Here is a 16,869-nt window from a genome sequence, read left to right as displayed (position 1 = left end):
TCTGCTTCTAGAAGCTGAGAGACATGACACACCCATACCCTTAATTTCACCTTGCTTAGCAGGCAACAAGAAATGGGGGCATTACTCAGGGTATCATTAGGATGCCTTGGGCTGCAAGTAACAGAAGCCTGACTCAGATTGGCTAAAAGGGTGAAGGCACTTATTATCTCACAAAATCGATGTGCAGAGGTAGAGCAGTCTGCAGGCCCAGAGCAGCTGAGCATGGCCTTCGGGATCCAGGTTCTTTTCATGACTCCTCAGTCGTCCTAAAGCTGATTCTACTCATGGTTGCAAGAAGGCTTCCTGCGCTAAACAAAGCCTTAACTCCTTGTAGTATAGACTGGCTAGAGAGAATTAAGGCTACTGTGGCATTTTCCACATTGTTTTGTTCGTGCTTGCTTTGTTCATTTCTTCCTAGCTTCCCCACTATGACATCCCTAAGAAGAGTGAAATGATTGGCACCTAATACAGAGTCAGGAGAAACACTTGGGTTAATTCATGTTGTTTGTCAAGTGTTTCTGAGTCTCCCTTCCTCTGGGCACAGGCTTTTTCACTTAGTGAATTAACTGACTAGCTCTGGCCTTGAGTTTGCAGAGTGAATAAATGGCTGCACATCTTCTGTATGAAGCATGAAGTGAGGCTATTTGCTATGTAGAATCCTGGGAAGTGAATTAGCAATAGGAGGAAAGGGAGTGAGAAGGCCCACTGTGGAAAATGTGATGGGTGGTGTAATGTGAACATAAAGATGAATGGATGGCTGCATCTTCGCATGTGTAATGGGGCACTAAATGTGCACTTGGCCTTTTGAGGTGGATGGTTGGTTTTCGTCGAGTTCCTTGACCTGGTTCCTGGGAGCATGGCAGTGGACCTTGGTCTGAACCTACTCAATCTCTACTCACCTTTCTCCTTTTTTCTCCCTTCCAGGTTTGCAGTAAGCATTGGCTACTGGCATGACCCTTACATCCAGCACTTTGTGAGACTGTCTAAAGAGAGGAAAGCCCCTGAAATCAACAGAGGCAAGTGACCATCTCCTTCCCCAACAGTACCTCATCAGCTGCCTGAGGTTTTAGGGGTTCATTCTTGAAGGAAGTCGTGGTGTGCTCCCTTTCCAGCTATGCGCAAAAGTGCTTATTTCCCCAGATCCTCACCAACACGGCGTGTTATAAAACTTGTTTGCAGCCATAAAAAGGAATGAGATCATGTCCTTTGCAGGGACATGGATGAAGCTGGAAGCCATTCTTAGCAAACTAACAGAGGAACAGAAAACCAAACACTGCATGTTCTCACTCATAAATGGGAGTTGAGCAGTGAGAACACATGGACACAGAGAGGGGAACATCACACACTGGGGCCTGTCAGGGGTGGGGGGCAAGGGGAGGGAGAGCATTAGGATAAATACCTGGTGCATGCGGGGCTTAAAATCTAGATGACGGGTTGATGAGTGCACAAACCACCATGGCATATGTATACCCATGTAACAAACCTGCACATTCTGCATGTGTATCCTGGAACTTAAAAAAGAAAATAAAAGAACACAATATCTACTCCCACATTAAAATCACAATAGTTTTTGAAATTTTATTAAATTTAATGAATTGGAAAAAGTTTTAATCTTTGTTAATCTGTCTTGTGAAAAATGGCATCTTATTGCAATTTTTTAAATATTTCTCCTATTTATAGGTGACATTGAGGCTCATTTTCATATGTTTGAAGCCCATTTAAATATCTTTCACTATAAACTGTCCCTATCAGGAATCACTTTTTTTTCCCAGTGAAAAAAATACGTAAAGCTTTATTTTTCACATTTGTATTCCTACACTAGTTGGATAAATACGGAGAAACTGCTTTATAGTACAGGTGTGAGGAGGAGAGTCTCAGAGTTTACATCAGACTTTTCCTCTGGTTGGTTGGTTGCCTATGGCTTATCTAGGTGTGTGGACTAATTATGTGGATTTAATTGGGTTCTTCTATAAGGAGACATTCCAAAGGCTTTTGTATATTTCAGGCTGAGCATATCTTAGTTTTCATGCCTCTTGTCTGTGTATATGAATCTTCCCTAAGGATAGAAATTGAGGATTTCTGCCCAGTTGCACAGCTTGAGGGTTTTAAGTCTAGAGGACGTGAGTCTTTTATAGCTTTGTTGACATTCCTCACTGTGGGCGGGAGGGAAAGTGTTGTGAGACCTGGTAATTCTCAGATGAGGGAGGGCTCAGAGGTGCTGACAGCAGTAGGCCTAGGCCTAGGAGATTTGGCCCTTAAGATTCTTCAACAGGGCTGGGCGCGGTGGCTCGCGCCTCTAATCCGAACACTTTGGGAGGCCGAGGTGGGCAGGTCAGGAGATCGAGACCATCTGGCTAACACGGTGAAACCCTATCTCTACTAAAAATACAAAAAATTAGCCAGGCGTGGTGGCGGGCACCTGTAGTCTCAGCTACTCGGGAGGCTGAGGCAGGAGAATGGCGTGAACCCGGGAGTCAGAGCTTGCAGTGAGCCGAGATCGCACCACTGCACTCCAGCCTGGGTGACAGAGCCAGACTCCGTCTCAAAAAAAAAAAAAAAAAAAAAGATTCTTCAACAGGGTTGGGTGTGGTGGCTCACATCTGTAATCCTAACACTTTGGGAGGCCGAGGCAGGTAGATCACTTGACCTCAGGAGTTCAAGACCAGCCTGGGCAACATGGTGAAACCTTGTCTCTACAAAAAATAAAAAATTAGCCAGGTGTGGTGGCATGTTTCTGTAGTCCCAGCTACTTGGGAGGCTGAGGTGGGAAGATCACTAGAGCTCAGGCAATCGAAGCTGCAGTGAGCCAAGATTGTACCACTGCATTCCATCTTGGGTGACAGAGTGAGACCCTGTCTCAAAAAAAAGTCTTCAGTAGATTTATTTTCCTCCCCGGCTCACAGTATGAATAGGGTTGGCCATTTAAGTATTTATTTATTTTGAAGCTCGCACCAACAGGCAACTTGTTCCAGAACATAGCTAGAATATGGTTTCAGATGCCTGCCCCTTAGAAACTCCAGAGCGTAAAGAGAAGTCTCTATCTGTATGTGCATGTGCCATGTGCAACATTTGATTGGCAGCAGCCTGAATGTGTTAAGTCCCCAGTTCCTCTTTCCCAGACAGCAGAGTATGCAGGAAAGGTAGTCATTCAGCTCCATTCTGGCTTAGCAGTGTAAAGCCTGAGAGGGAAGAGATGGAGAAGTACTTTTTGTTGCCTTATTTTAGTGTTAACGACACTATTAGGCTCTGCAGATAATTTCTATCAAGGAAGTCAAAGGCTTTGAGACAGGAGCCTGCCTTATTCTCAGCCAGATTGAGAAATTGACCGAATGACCATAATTCTTGTGTGTGCAGGGAATCTTGGCCCTCAAGTTGGATCCTGTAGGTGGGTTCTATAAGTAATGCCAAGAAATATTAAAGTGGTGGTTTCTGAAAACAAAGACATGAAATTTTATTTTGCATTCCCTCCCCTGCTCTTGAGGCAGATTTCCTAACAAATGCTGCACAGGCAAAGACCCCCACCCCACACCCTGGCAGCACCCCTCTCTTCCACCCTGGATTTGAACCTTTAGAATGCAGCCAAATTGGAGAGTGCCTCCCAAATGGTGTATGGTGAGGACATTTTTCCCCCAATGTCCAATCCATTGCGGATGATATCTCTGTAAAATACAATAGAAATGATCTAGAAAAATAAAATGAAAATGACATACAATGTACAATTTCAAATCATTTATTAGTAGATTGAACTGACTTGAAATTCCTCTGTCAAATTGTAATAAAGTTTCTAAATGCTATCAGATTTTTTTCTTAAAATAGTCACATACTGTTAACAGCCATGCACATACTTTGAGCAGCATCGTTTTAGAGCACAGACAGACCTTGTGGTCTTTTCTTCTTTATTTCCCATCTCCTTTTCCCCAACCCTCCACCCGAAAACTTAACAGTGGCGCAATCTTGGGCCACTGCAACCTCTGCCTCCTGGGTTCAAGCAATTCTTGTGGTCCATCCTCCCAAGAAGCTGGGATTACAGTTGTGCACCACCATGCTTGGCTAATTTTTGTGTTTTTAGTAGCAAGCCATTTTATTAGGCAGCAATTTGCTGGTCTTCTGTGTGACCCCCATTTTACATAGAGACTAACCCATTCAGGGTGGAGGTGAAGGGAACAGGTTAACAAATACAGCTTTCTTTGTGTTAACATTCATCTGCTCAGTTTCCTGACCCATAATATTATTTTTCATACGATCTCACAATTTTCAGGGTTACCCGAGTCCAGAGTAGCTTTCACTATAGCCATGAAAGGCACGTTTCCAAGATGGACTTCAGATGTTTCAATGTCAAACACTTATTTTTCATACATAAAACTATAGCTCATTTTTTCAAAGGTAGTTAATTGCTTCATGAAATAGATTGTACTTACCTTGGTTCAGATGCCTTTAACAAAAAAAAAAAAAAAAAAGAATTTGAAAGTTGCAATTTCTCCCATAGAGTCTGCAGATTAACCTCTGACACTACAGAAGGGCGCATGCTTTCTGTTTTGCTCTTCTCCTAGGGTGGGCTTCACAGGGATAATTTCTGTCATCACTGGGTGATAGCTTGTTTCTGTGCCCATCCACCCCCCCGCCCAGGATATTTTGCTCGAGTCCATGGTGTCAGTCAGCTTATAAAGGCGTTTCTACGGAAGACAGAATGTCATTGTCAAATTGTCAACCTTGGGGCAGGCATGGATACCACCTTCTGGAGATTAAAGGTATGTTCAAATTCCCCTCCTCCCTCCCCAAGTGTTTAGATTTAATTTTTGGAAGATTTTCACCTAATTGGAAATTTAAACATACATTTAAAGTTATGCAGCAAAAGCCTGTCTCCCACCCCTGTCCCATCTGCCTAGATGCCCCTACGACTCTCAGTCCTGTTTTATTTCACCAGGGCCCTAATGACAGATATTTTAGGTTGTCTCTAATTGTTGTTACAAATGGAGCTATAATAAAAATCATTATATTTCCCTCAGTATGAGTAGAAATATGTCAGGAGGAGAAATTCCACCAGTAGAATTGTTGGAATGGAGAGCCCATGCATGCATTTGTAACGTTTTTTTTCTTTTTTGAGCCAGAGTCTTGCCCTGTCACCCAGGCTGGAATGCAATGGCACAATCATGGCTCATTGCAGCCTCGAACTCCTGGGCTTAAGCAATCCTCCTGCGTCAGCCTCCCAAGTAGCTGGGACCACAGGCATGCGCCACCACATCTGGCTAATTTTTAAGTTTTTGTATAGAGACAGTGGTCTCACTGTGTTGCCCAGGCTGGTTCTGAACTCCTGGCCTCAAGTGATCCTCCTGCCTCAGCCTCTCAAAGTGCTGGGATTACAGGCATTAGCCACTACGCCCAGCCTACATTTGTAATTTTGACAGTAACTAAGATTTAGTCAGGATAATGGTATCTTGGGTAAAATTTGTATGGCTGGGTGATGATAATATGTTGCAAAGCCATTTTGTAGTCTTTTTCTGATTTGGTCTCTTAACTGCTCTGTTAGAGTATGAATGGAGGTCTAATTACATTCTCACAGGGAAAGAAAACCAGAGTGTGGTCTTTGACTTCTGCGCTTAGGTTTTTTTTTTTTTTTTTTTTTTTTTTTTTTGAGACAGTCTTACTCTGTTGTCCAGGCTGGAGTACAATGGCGTGATCTTGGCTCACTGCAGCCTCCACCTCCCGGGTTCAAGCAATTCTCCTACCTTAGCCTCCTGAATAGCTGGGACTACAGGTGCATACCACCACGCCTGGCTAATTTTTGTATTTTTAGTAGAGATGGGGTTTCACCATGTTGGACAGGCTGGTCACAAACTCCTGACCTTGTGATCTGCCCACCTCGGCCTCCCAAAGTACTGGGATTACAGGCGTGGGCCACCGCACCTGGCCTCCTGGGCTTAGATTTTAATAGCCAAACCGTTTCCCTACAAAGTCCTCACAATTGGCTGGGCATGGTGGCTCACGCCTGTAATCCCAGCACTTTGGGAGGCTGAGGTGGGCAGATCACTTGAGATCAGGAGTTCAAGACCAGCCTGGCCAACATAGTGAAACCCTGTCTCTATTAAAAATACAGAAATTAGCTGGGTATGGTGGTGGGCACCTGTAATCCCAGCTACTCGGGAGGCTGAGGCAGGAGAATTGCTTGAACCCAGGAGATGGTGGTTGCAGTGAGTCGAGATTATGCCACTGCATTCCAGCCTGGGCGACAGAGTGAGACTTTGTCTCTAAAAAAAAAATAAATAAATAAAAAGTCCTCACTAATTGAATTTTTTTTTTTTTTTTTGTAGGTTTGTACAGATTTTGCTTGGTTATTCTGTCAGGTCCGTCATGTGACAGTAATGGGTACGTGCATTTCTCCAGATTTTTTGCGGATGTTGACCAAGACCTACTTATCTGTTTTTGTCCTTAATCAGTTCACCTTCTCTTACTGAAGTGAGAAATCAGTGACCTCAACAGAGTGTGGGTATTTGTTTGCCTCTGCATTCTCTTCTCAAGATGTAATCACTAACATTATGAAGCGTTTTTACATATGTGACCTCATGAATTAACATGAGAACTCTGTAAGAGTGTTTTACACAGATGAGGGAAATGGGACTGCAAGATTGTCTTCTAGGATCCTGCAGCCAGAGGCTCTGGGGCAGGGATCAAGCATTGTTATCTGCCCATTAAACTCCAGATTTCTTCCTCTTTTCCCTGCACACGGCCTCTGTGGTTTTTCAGGAGGGTGACCTTCCCTTTTCTGTAGATCTGCTGTGTCTTTGTTTTTCTGTTATTGTTGTTTTTGAGACAGAGTCTTACTCACTCTCTCGCCTAGGCTGGAATGCTGTGGTGTGATCTTGGCTTGCAGCAACCTTCACCTCCCAGATTGAAGTGATTCTCCTGTCTCAGCCTCCCCAGTAGTTGGGATTACAGGCATTCACCACCACGCACGGCTAATATTGTATTTTTAGTAGAGCTAGCATTTCACTGTGTTGGCCAGGCTGGTCTCGAACTCCTGGCCTCAAGTGGTCCACCTGCCTTAGCCTCCCAAAGTGCTGAGATTATAGGTATGAGCCACTACGCCTGCTGACCTGTTGTGTTTTTGTAGTGAGTTGTCCCATGGTATGATGTGAGGAACCAGAGCACTGTACAGTGTGAGAGAATGTGCTATGTCAGTGTTAACAGGCCGCTGGAGAGATCCTGCCATTGGACCTGAGACCCCTTTGACTTGTCACCCAATTTGTTTTTTTTTCTCCTGTCTTGTAGGTGGATTAATAATAAATCTGAGCCTCTTATTTATGAGCAAAGTAACCTGAGTGTACCCCTCCTAAGAAAAAGGCAGTCAGTCAGTAGTGAGGAAGGAAGACTATATAGTGTCTGAAAGTTCTTCGTGGAAATGTTTTGGTTTTGATTGGTAATTATATTGGGCTGAAGGCCTTTTTTTTAGTCTGAAGTTTCTTTAAAAAAAAAAAAAATATATATATATAAAACATTTGTTTGCTTTTTTAGAGCAGGTGTTACAAACTGTAGCCCACGACCAAATCTGGCCTACAGCCTGTTTTTGTGAATAAAGTTTTATTGGAAGGCAGCCACTCCCATTTGTTTGCATGTTGTGCTTCAGCAGCCATATGACAATTATAACAGCAGAGTTGAGTAGTTACAACAGAGACCATCTGGCCTGCAAAGGCTAAAATATTTGCTTTCTGGCTCTTTACAGAAGCAGTTTGCCAATCTCTGTTTTAGAGGTATGTGCGTGTCTCTAAAAGTGTAGCGAAAACATTGTCTGTGGGTCTTAATGTCTCATGCACCTTCCAGCCGGAATGGTTCCTAGGTTGCACCAGCAGAGGTTTAGCTGTGAGTCATGCGTGTGAGCTTCTTCCGTAAAATCTCAGGAGCCCAAGACTGTACAGTTAAAGACTCCCATCTGCTGGCAGTGAGCAGGAACAGGACAAAGAAGAGTTAGTCTTGTCACAAAAAAGGAATAAAGGGGCCAGGTGCAGTTGGTCACACCTGTAATCCCAGCACTTTGGGATGCTGAGGTGGTTGAATTGCTTGAACTCAGGAGTTTGAGACCAGCTTGGGCATCATGACAAAACCCCATCTCTACAAAAAATAAAAAAATTAGCCAGGCATGGTGGTGCACACCTGTGGTCCCAGCTACTTGGGAGGCAGAGGTGGGAGGATCACCTGAGCCCCGGAGGTTGAGACTGCAGTGAGCCAAGATCGTGCCACTGCACTCCAGCCCCTGGGTGTCCAAGCGAGACCCTGTCTCAAAAAAAAAAAAAAAAAGGAATAATGGATGAGTGAAACCCTTTAAGGGGCGTCCATTTCTTGGTGTCTGCAGAATTCTGTTTCCATAGAACCAATGGATCCATACAACCTACTTTTCTCCATCTCCCTGTGGAGGGAAACAGGGTCAATTTTGGCAGTCTGTGAGGTGGTCAGCCATGTTGAGTCCCCTTTGGGTGCCCCATTCCTCCTGCCCTGTGGCAGCTGTTCCCAGTCTCGGTGTCTTCCATACCAGTCAGTTGCATGCAGGCTATTTGGAATGAAGTGTCAAAAGGGCCATCAAGAATCACAGAAGAAGAAGTTGAAGCATCACTTGTCACAGCCATTTTGTCCCTTTCTCAAGAAACAGGATATCTTTTTTTTTTTTTTTATTTAAGTTCTGGGGTACATGTGCAGAATGTGCAGATTTGTTACATAGGTACACACATGCCATGGTGGTTTACTGCACCCATCAACCCATCGGAGTCTCACTCTGTTGCCCAGGCTGGAGTGCAGTGGTGTGATCTCAGCTCACTGTAACCTCTGCCTCCAAGGTTCAAGCGATTCTCCTGCCTCAGCCTCCCGAGTAACTGGGATTACAGATGCGCACCACTGTGCTTGGCTATTTTGTGGAGACGGGGTTTTACCATGTTGGCCAGGCTGGTCTTGAACTCCTGGCCTCAAGTGATCCACCACCCTCAGCCTCCTAAAGTGCTGGGATTACAGATGTGAGCCACTGCGCCCCACAGGATGTCTTTCTTAAGAGCTCCGGGTTTTGTAAGCTTTCTCTGCTCTGACCTCTTATTCAGAAGTTTTACAAGGTTCTAATGCATGGGAAAGCTCTTTAAAAAGGAAGAAGTCCCATAAGAGCTGCAGGGCACTATGCTGTCTTTCGTTCATATACCTTTAATTGTTCTCATTGTCTTCTGGAATTTTAGGTGATCCTTAACTTCCCATACGCTGTGAGTAAAAGTTCTTAAAAGGTGTTGTAGAAATTGAAATTCCTAGTGAAAGTTATTTCCATATCCCCTCTACCCATATCAATTCTCCTGCCTCAGCCTCCCGAGTAGCTGGGATTACAGGCACCCACCACCATGCCCAGCTTATAGTTTGTATTTTTAGTAGAGACGGGGTTTCACTATGTTGGCCAGGCTGGTCTCGAACTCCTGACCTCAGGCAATCCACCCGCCTCGGGCTCCCAAAGTGCTGGGATTACAGTTGTGAGCCACTGCACCTGGCCTCCCTCAAGTATCTTGAAATAGCTTCTGTATAACCCTACCCAGCAGGCATGGGCTGTACCTCTAAGTGTGATCAGCTCAGATTCATGAGCCCAGGTCTCCTTGGATGGCTATTTTTTTTTTCCTTTTGTGACAGGATCTGGCTCTTGTCTCCCAGGCTGGAGTGCAGTGATACAATCTCAGCTCACTGCAGCCTCCTCCTCCCAGGCTCAAGCCATCTTCCTAACTCAGCCTTCCAAGTAGCTGGGGACTACAGGTGCGAGCCACCATGCCTGGCTAATTTGTATTTTTGGTAGAGATAGGGTCTTGCTATGTTGCCCAGGCTGGTCTCGAACTCCTGGGCTCACGCAATCCTCCTGCCTTGGCCTCCCGAAGTGCTGGGATTACAGATGTGAGCCACTGTACTTGGCCCTCCTTTTTTGTTTTAAAAAGATAAAGCCCAGGCTGGGTCCCTTGGGATTCCAGCAGAGGACTGGTCTTTATGTGGGAAGGTGCTGTATCTTTCAGCCCTGATGTTTGCTCTTAAGGGTCACTCACCTACTAGGATATGGTTGCTGGTCATTTCTGCCCCCATCATGCTGTCCACAGGAGGTCTGCTATGCCCCACTCACCCCCCTGGGATTCATCTATCCCTCCATACCTGTGCTCCATCTCCTGTTACTGTCTCCATGAATGGTTCTCTTACCTGCCCAGTTGCTCCAGTCAGAAACAAGGTGTCATCCTACCTTTCCTTTTCCTCCATCCCGTCCTGTACCAGCGAAGCCATCACCAGGTTTTGGATGTCAGCAGTCTTCTTTGTTTTAAAAAAATAGTTCTGTATTTCTGGGATAAGTGGAGAGGGGGAGGGGCTGGGCAGGTGGGCCAGGCTATAGAGTGCCTTGTTTCTTGCTGAGTTTTAGCAGTGTGCAGAGCTGCAGAAGGCCACCTGCAGTGGATAGTGCAGTACACAGCAGCATGCAGCTTTGAGACACCAGAGGGGGTGCTGGGACAGTCTGGGCTGGAGGTGATAGAGCTCAGGAGGAGTGGAGGGATTCCAGAGGCATCAGCAGGGCTGAGGTACTGGGTGGCTGGATGGCGAGGAGGGCACGGAGAGAACACTAGGATGATAGGATGATGTGTGCATGACTGGGTAGGGAGGGTGTAGCTACCAAGCAAACTAGGTGACCCAGGGCTGTGTGTGCGCATGTGCGTGTGTGTGTGTGTGTGGTTGTGTGTGTGTGTATGTGTGTCTTTCATATTTGTTTGACTGCAGGCCACAAGAAGAAATAAATGTTACATCCCAAGCCAGGGCCCCCATCGCTATACCTGTGTCTTAACAATAAAGGCACACATGTGTTGATTCGAATGCTAGAGACCTCATTTTAGGGTGCTGCTTTCCTTTGATCCCTGCCCTACTTTCCTTCTTGCCCTGGGACCTTCTTTCCAGCACGTTGTGCAGTATTCAAAACGCAATATACCTTCCCTTATTGTTATAGCTCACAGGCTGTTTGGATCCCCGTGTGATAATTTTACTAAGGTCAGGCCCTTTCCTGTGAGCCCCACGTGTATTGCCTCATTAATCTTCACAACCGCATAAAGTGTTAGCATTTTCTTCACTACCGCATAAAGTGTTAGCATTTTCTTCACTTTTCTCTTTTCTGTTCTTTTTTTTTTTATCTTTGAGATGGAGTCTCGCTCTGTCGCCAGGCTGGAGTGCAGCAGCGCAATCTCAGCTCACTGCAACCTCCGCTTCCCGGGTTCAAGTGATTCTCCTGCCTCAGCCTCCCGAGTAGCTACTTTTTGTATTTTTAGTAGAGATGAGGTTTCACCATGTTGGCCAGGATGGTCTCAGTCTCCTGACCTTGTGATCCGCCTGCCTCAGCCTCCCAAAGTGCTGGGATTACAGGCGTGAGCCATGGTGCCCGGCTTCTTCACTTTTCAAACAAGTAAATCCTGGCCCAGTGAGTTTACTGACTTTCCCAAGACCTTACAGCATATAAGTGGTGGAGTTGGGGTTTGAGCCCCTCCAGCTCCAACAGTGACTGTTCTCTAATCTACCATACTTCACTATCACAGAGAAAAATGTATCAGAGGCTGAGCACCTGTAATCCCAGCTACTCTGGAGGCTGAGGCAGGAGAATCGCTTGAACCTGGGAGGCGGAGTTGCAGTGAGCTGAGATCATGTCATTGCACTCCAGCCTGGGTGACAGAGTGAGACTCCATCTCAAAAAAAGAAAAAAAAAATGAAAAATATATCAGAAAAGAATGCCCTTAATATATGTGATGCTTTTGATACTAGCTGTTTTAACCTATTTCACCCAAAAAATAATGCTTGTCAAAACCTACTACATTGATTTCCTGACCCTCCTAATAGAGCTCAAGCTCCCTTTTTAGTTGTTGTTAAATCGTTTAAACTTTTTAATTTTTTCGTATGGACAGGGTCTTGCTCTGTTGCCTAGGATGGCCTCGAACTCCTGGCCTCAAACTCCTGGCCTCAAACGATCCTCCTGCCTCAGCCTTCTAAAGTGTTGAGATTACAGTTGCGAGCCACTGCACCTGGCCTCAAGCTGCCTTTTGAAAATACAGAGTATATTCTACTTCCAAAGCGCCTCTCAGCTCCTCCTCACCATCCCAGCTGCCACCTCCTAGCTCAGGCTCCTTCCTGGACCTTACCTTCTTACCTAGCTGACTCCTCTGGCTTCCTGACTTTTTACCTTCATCTGTGCCTGCGTCCCTCAAATCTATTCATGAGTAATTTGAAAAACACGTCTGCCCATATCAGTCCCCTGATTTAAAAATCCTTAAACACTCTATTGCTCTTAGGTGCCTAGTGCTTGATATGTGGAAGATGATCAGCACATGTAAGAGTAAAGAAATAAAAAGTATTGTGTGTTTTTCTCCAGGATGAAGATCTTCTCCCAAGTAAATATTTTGAGGTTGACTTTCCAATGATCGTCACGAGAAAGCTGCACAGTATCAAGTAAGTGTGGCGTGGCCAGAAGAACAAAAGCCAGCTAGAATTCAGATCCAGCTCTCAAGAGACGGCAGATCTGAATGCCAGAGACTTCACTTTAGGGTGTTGCCTTCCGTTCACTGCCCCCCCCGCCCACCAACTTTTTTTTTTGCCCTGGCACTCATTCCAGCATGTTGTACAGTCTGCAAAATGCAATATACATTTCCTTATTACAGATCACAGGCTCTGTGGCTCCCCATGTAATTAAAATTAACACGAGGCCAACCAAATCTCCCAGACAAGGTTTTTGTTTTTGGGGCTTGTACTCAAGCAACTAGGCAGACAGCAGAGGTGCAAGGACTGTCTTGTTGGCTCCCTGAAGAGGCTTGCAGGGATGTTTTTATTAGTGAAGCGTGGGAATTGACATCATGAGTAAGGCATGCAGGCTGAGCTGGGCAAAGCACGTGAGAGGTAGGAGATGCGGGTCAGTGTATCTGGTTGCGCTGGTTCTCTTGGTTAATGGGCCACTTGGTGGTCTGGCTGGCGGCAAGAAGACTGTCAGTCAGTTTTTCAGTGTTCCTTCCTGAGGTGAGATACTCCATAACCTTGGTTTCATATTTAGATTTCCTAAGGCCAGTTCCTGGAACTTTAAGTAGAAAGCATGTTAAGTATTATGAAGAAGCAACCCCGTTCCATTTCTGTTCTATCTCTATTTCCCCCTGAGAGATTTCACCCCCTGTTCTTAAGGAGAAAGGGCTGAAGATCTCATCTTCTGAAGCTACTTCCTGCTGAACAGGGATGTCGTCCCTGCCTAACTTTAGGGGGGTGGGGAAATCTCTCACTGGCTGTCCTAAAGACCTGTAGGGACTGGGGTGCTCCTGGGATGTTATGGGTTGGAATCCTTGAGCCATCATCAGCTTGACTTGGAGCTATTGAAACCTGAAAGACACAAACTTTACCAAAAGGTTAAAAACACAATACCCCAAAAGTAATAGCAATTAAATGACCACTTAGGGTCCGAAGAAAGGTAAAAACCATGTCATACTTTGTAGGTATCCACTGATGGAGCCCCAGATGGTTTGAGCAGTAGAGTTATTAAGATTATATAGCCAGGTAGCCTCTTGGTAAATCTTTACTTTTATTTTCTTTTGGAGACAGGGTCTCACTCTGTCATCCAGGTAGGAGTGTAGGGGTGCCATCATGGCTTACTGCATGCTCAACCTTCTGGGCTCAGGCAGTCCTCCCACCTCAGCCTCCTGAGTAGCTGGGAATAAAGGCACATGCCACCAAGACCACCTAATTTTTTTTTCCTTTTTTGTAATTTTGTAGAGATGGGGTTTAGCCATGTTGCCCAGGCTGGTCTCGAACTCTTAGGCTCAAATGATCCACCCACCTTGGCCTCACAAAGTGCTGGGATTATAGGCATGAGCCATTGTGCCTGGTCATGGTAAATCTTTTGAACTTGCAGTTTAGCCAATCCTGAACTGTTAATGTAAGAACAAGAGATGTGGTTTATTACTGTGCATACCCGCCCTTGTTCAGCCAGAAGATAGTCCGGGGCAAATCTGTTGTCTAAGACAGCATTGGCTAGCGAGTGCAGGGAGGCTTGATGTCCTTTTATGGCTCTGCCTATACTAGTTGCCAGTGTTTAAAAGGTTTGAAAGTTTCTCAAAGCTGCCTCACGGTATGCAAAGCCATCCATCCCAAGGGGCTATTCCAATTCCTGCCAAAGTTAGCCCTATTGCCTTTTTAGATTTCACCACATGTGTGATATTATGAACTGTTATTCCTCTGGGACTTAAAGTACCTAACATGCATTCTTCATTTGTTGTACATTGTCCACACAAGGGCACGCTAGTGCAAGTAACGGAGAGGTGAAATTGGCTGAGGGGTAGCTGTTGATCAGATGGCAGTCTGGGTGTCCACAAAGGAACAGAATGCCCCATGGGTGCACAAACTTACACAAGGCGAGAGAAGTTCAGGTGAGCAGCTAAGCTTTGGAGAGAGGTATGACTGTTTTGGCATGGGGGAAAAGATAGCCTTTCTGAGCCCAAGTTTGATTAGGGTTTTTCTTTACTGCTAAGAGAAAACCCGGTGGGATTTCAAAGTAGGCAGTCCAACTTCTCTTTTTTCCACCCTTTTTGGTGACCAAAGCATTTAGCAGCCCAATGAGGTTTATACATTCAAAGGAAAGGGAGACACTTAGGTCCACCATAAGAGGTGCAGAGGTTATTTTAGGTTTCTATACCTCCTTTGTGAAGTTGGTAGTTGAGCTTTTAGGGAGTGCAAGAGGCAGCCCCTCTGAGCCTGGGATGATGGTAGAATACCCAGCATTGGACAAATTATTACCTGAAGCTATAATGCTGGAAAGGTTGTCAAGAGAGTTTATTTCTCATCTTAGTAGGTCCAGCCTACCCTGTGCCCCGATGGGGAGGAGTGGGAACAAAGAGTAGCATCTTTATACCCAGCAAGGACAAATGAAGTCTTTACCTGAGGGAGGAGGCTGAGCAAAGCGACAGAATAATAGTAAACCAGTTAGTAATACAAGGAAAAGTATTGGACTCAAGATCTCTAACCACATTACTTCTCTGATGATGAATTGGCTCTCCTGAATTTGAGGTCTTCCACAGGTTTTTAGGAGTAAAATGGGCCTTCTGGGTGAGTCTGGAAACATTTAGGAGAAAGCATTTCTGATCGGGAGAGGTGTACCCAGCTAGTGATTCCTTGTGAGTTGGCTGCAGTTGGAGTGGTCAGGATCACCCAGTAAGGGCCCTCCCATTTAAGCAAGGGGTGGTCCTCCGGGGAGCCTGCCCTTCGAGTCTTTAGGAGGACTTGGTCCCCTGGATTAACTTGTAAAGGGGTTTTCCCATCCTTAATGGGGACTGGCAGGATTTTATTTCCATACTCTGAAGTTGCCTTTTGAATCTGTCCTAAATTGATACTGTAATTTTTTATGTAATTCTTCACCTAACAGGAGGTCAGTGGTGAGGAAAGGCCTCTGGTAGATCATCTCAGAAGAACTAAGTCTTAGGCTGCACGAAGGGGCCCTGCAGACCCTAAGAAGACTGGGAGCATCTTAATCCAGGACTCGTGCGTCTCCTGAAAGAGTTTGGCTAGAGTCATCTCAAGTGTATGGTTCATCTTAACTTTCCCTGATGATTGGGGTGCCAGTTCATAATCTATTCCTAGGGTTGTGGAGAGGCTCTGAGTAATCTTAGCCATGAAGGAGAGCCTGTTACCACTCTGAGGGGACTTGGGGAGTCCGAATTGAGAAATTACTTCCTTTAGTGAAGATTTACAGACTTCTACTGCTTTTTCTGTATAGGTAGGGAAACCCTTGACCCATCCAGTAAAAGTATCCACAAACACCAGGAGACATTTGTACCCTAGATTTGGAGGCATTTGGGTTAAAACTACCTGCCAGTCTTCTCCCAGATAAGTTCCCCTGTGTTGAACCAGTTTAAGTCAAGAAGGGGGAATTGGATGGATGTGGGGATTATTCCGGGCACGCAATTCTCTGGCAAAGGTTACTTGTTTGACAGTTTTTCTCAGTTTCTTTCTGGTGAATATTTTATGGACAGAATTCCATAAAACATCTCTCCATTAATGAGTGACATCATGGAGATGCTTAGTAAGTTTCCACTGGTCAGTTCCTGGAATAAAACTTGTCACCATCTGTGAACCATCCAACACTGTTTTCCTGGTACCCCTGCCCCTTAGCTTCCTCTTGCTCTTGTGAGTATTGTAGGTGATTAGGAAGGTTGGTAGGGTCTGTCATTAAGGCCAACACATTGCTGGGTTCCTATAACCAGGCTGCCTGTTTTGTGGCCCTATTTCCTTGGCTGATGAGGGACCAGTCTCTCGGTGGCCTTTGCAGTGAATGACTGCCACCTGGCAGGGAAGTTGTGCCGCTTCCAGGAGAAGTTGGATTGGATCCTTAGGTTTGCCTGGGGAATTTTTAACTGTTAACATTCCCTTTTCCTTCCATATGGCTGCATGGGCACACAGCAGGAGAAACCTATACTTTGAGTTGGTGTATAAATTTACTCCCTCCCTTTCTCCCAGTTGTGAGGCTCTGTTAAGGCCTCTAGTGCTGCTTTTTGTGCCATTTTGGGGAGGAAGGGCTTTAGTTTCTGTAGTCTCCTTCAGGCTTACTACTGCATGCCCTGCCTTTTGGGTCTCCCTCCACAAAGCTACTGCCATCACGATATCATTCCATCTTTGCATTCTCAAGAGGCTTATCTCACAAGCCAGGCCTACTGGAGTCTGTTCTGTGGGCCCTGTGCATTGATACTGTGAGTCCTCATCATCTGTGGTTGGGAGTGAGGTTGCTGTGTTCAAAGTCTGACATACCCTCAAAGTAATATCCAGGGTGTCTAATAAGAGAGCTTCATAGTTGGTCAGCCTCCCTGCAGTGAGCCAATGGTGTCC

At 45.5% G+C, this 16,869-nt stretch overlaps 1 protein-coding gene across 2 annotated transcripts in view; it reads left to right on the top strand.

Annotated features, from left to right (window-relative positions):
• LCMT1 (leucine carboxyl methyltransferase 1) overlaps positions 1 to 16,869 on the top strand; it is a 67,614-nt gene that overhangs the window by 16,863 nt on the left and 33,882 nt on the right. For both annotated transcript variants that reach the window (XM_055297936.2, XM_055297935.2), the window contains exons 2-4: positions 925 to 1,016; positions 4,627 to 4,748; positions 12,389 to 12,465. In XM_055297936.2, coding sequence (XP_055153911.1) covers positions 925 to 1,016; positions 4,627 to 4,748; positions 12,389 to 12,465 — 291 coding nt within the window. The remainder of the gene's footprint in view (positions 1 to 924; positions 1,017 to 4,626; positions 4,749 to 12,388; positions 12,466 to 16,869) is intronic.

Source organism: Symphalangus syndactylus, chromosome 11 (genome assembly GCF_028878055.3).
Source record: "Symphalangus syndactylus isolate Jambi chromosome 11, NHGRI_mSymSyn1-v2.1_pri, whole genome shotgun sequence".
Classification (NCBI taxonomy): Eukaryota; Metazoa; Chordata; class Mammalia; order Primates; family Hylobatidae; genus Symphalangus; species Symphalangus syndactylus.
Note: the sequence above shows the minus strand (reverse complement) of the source record. Positions and strands in the feature narration are given on the sequence as shown.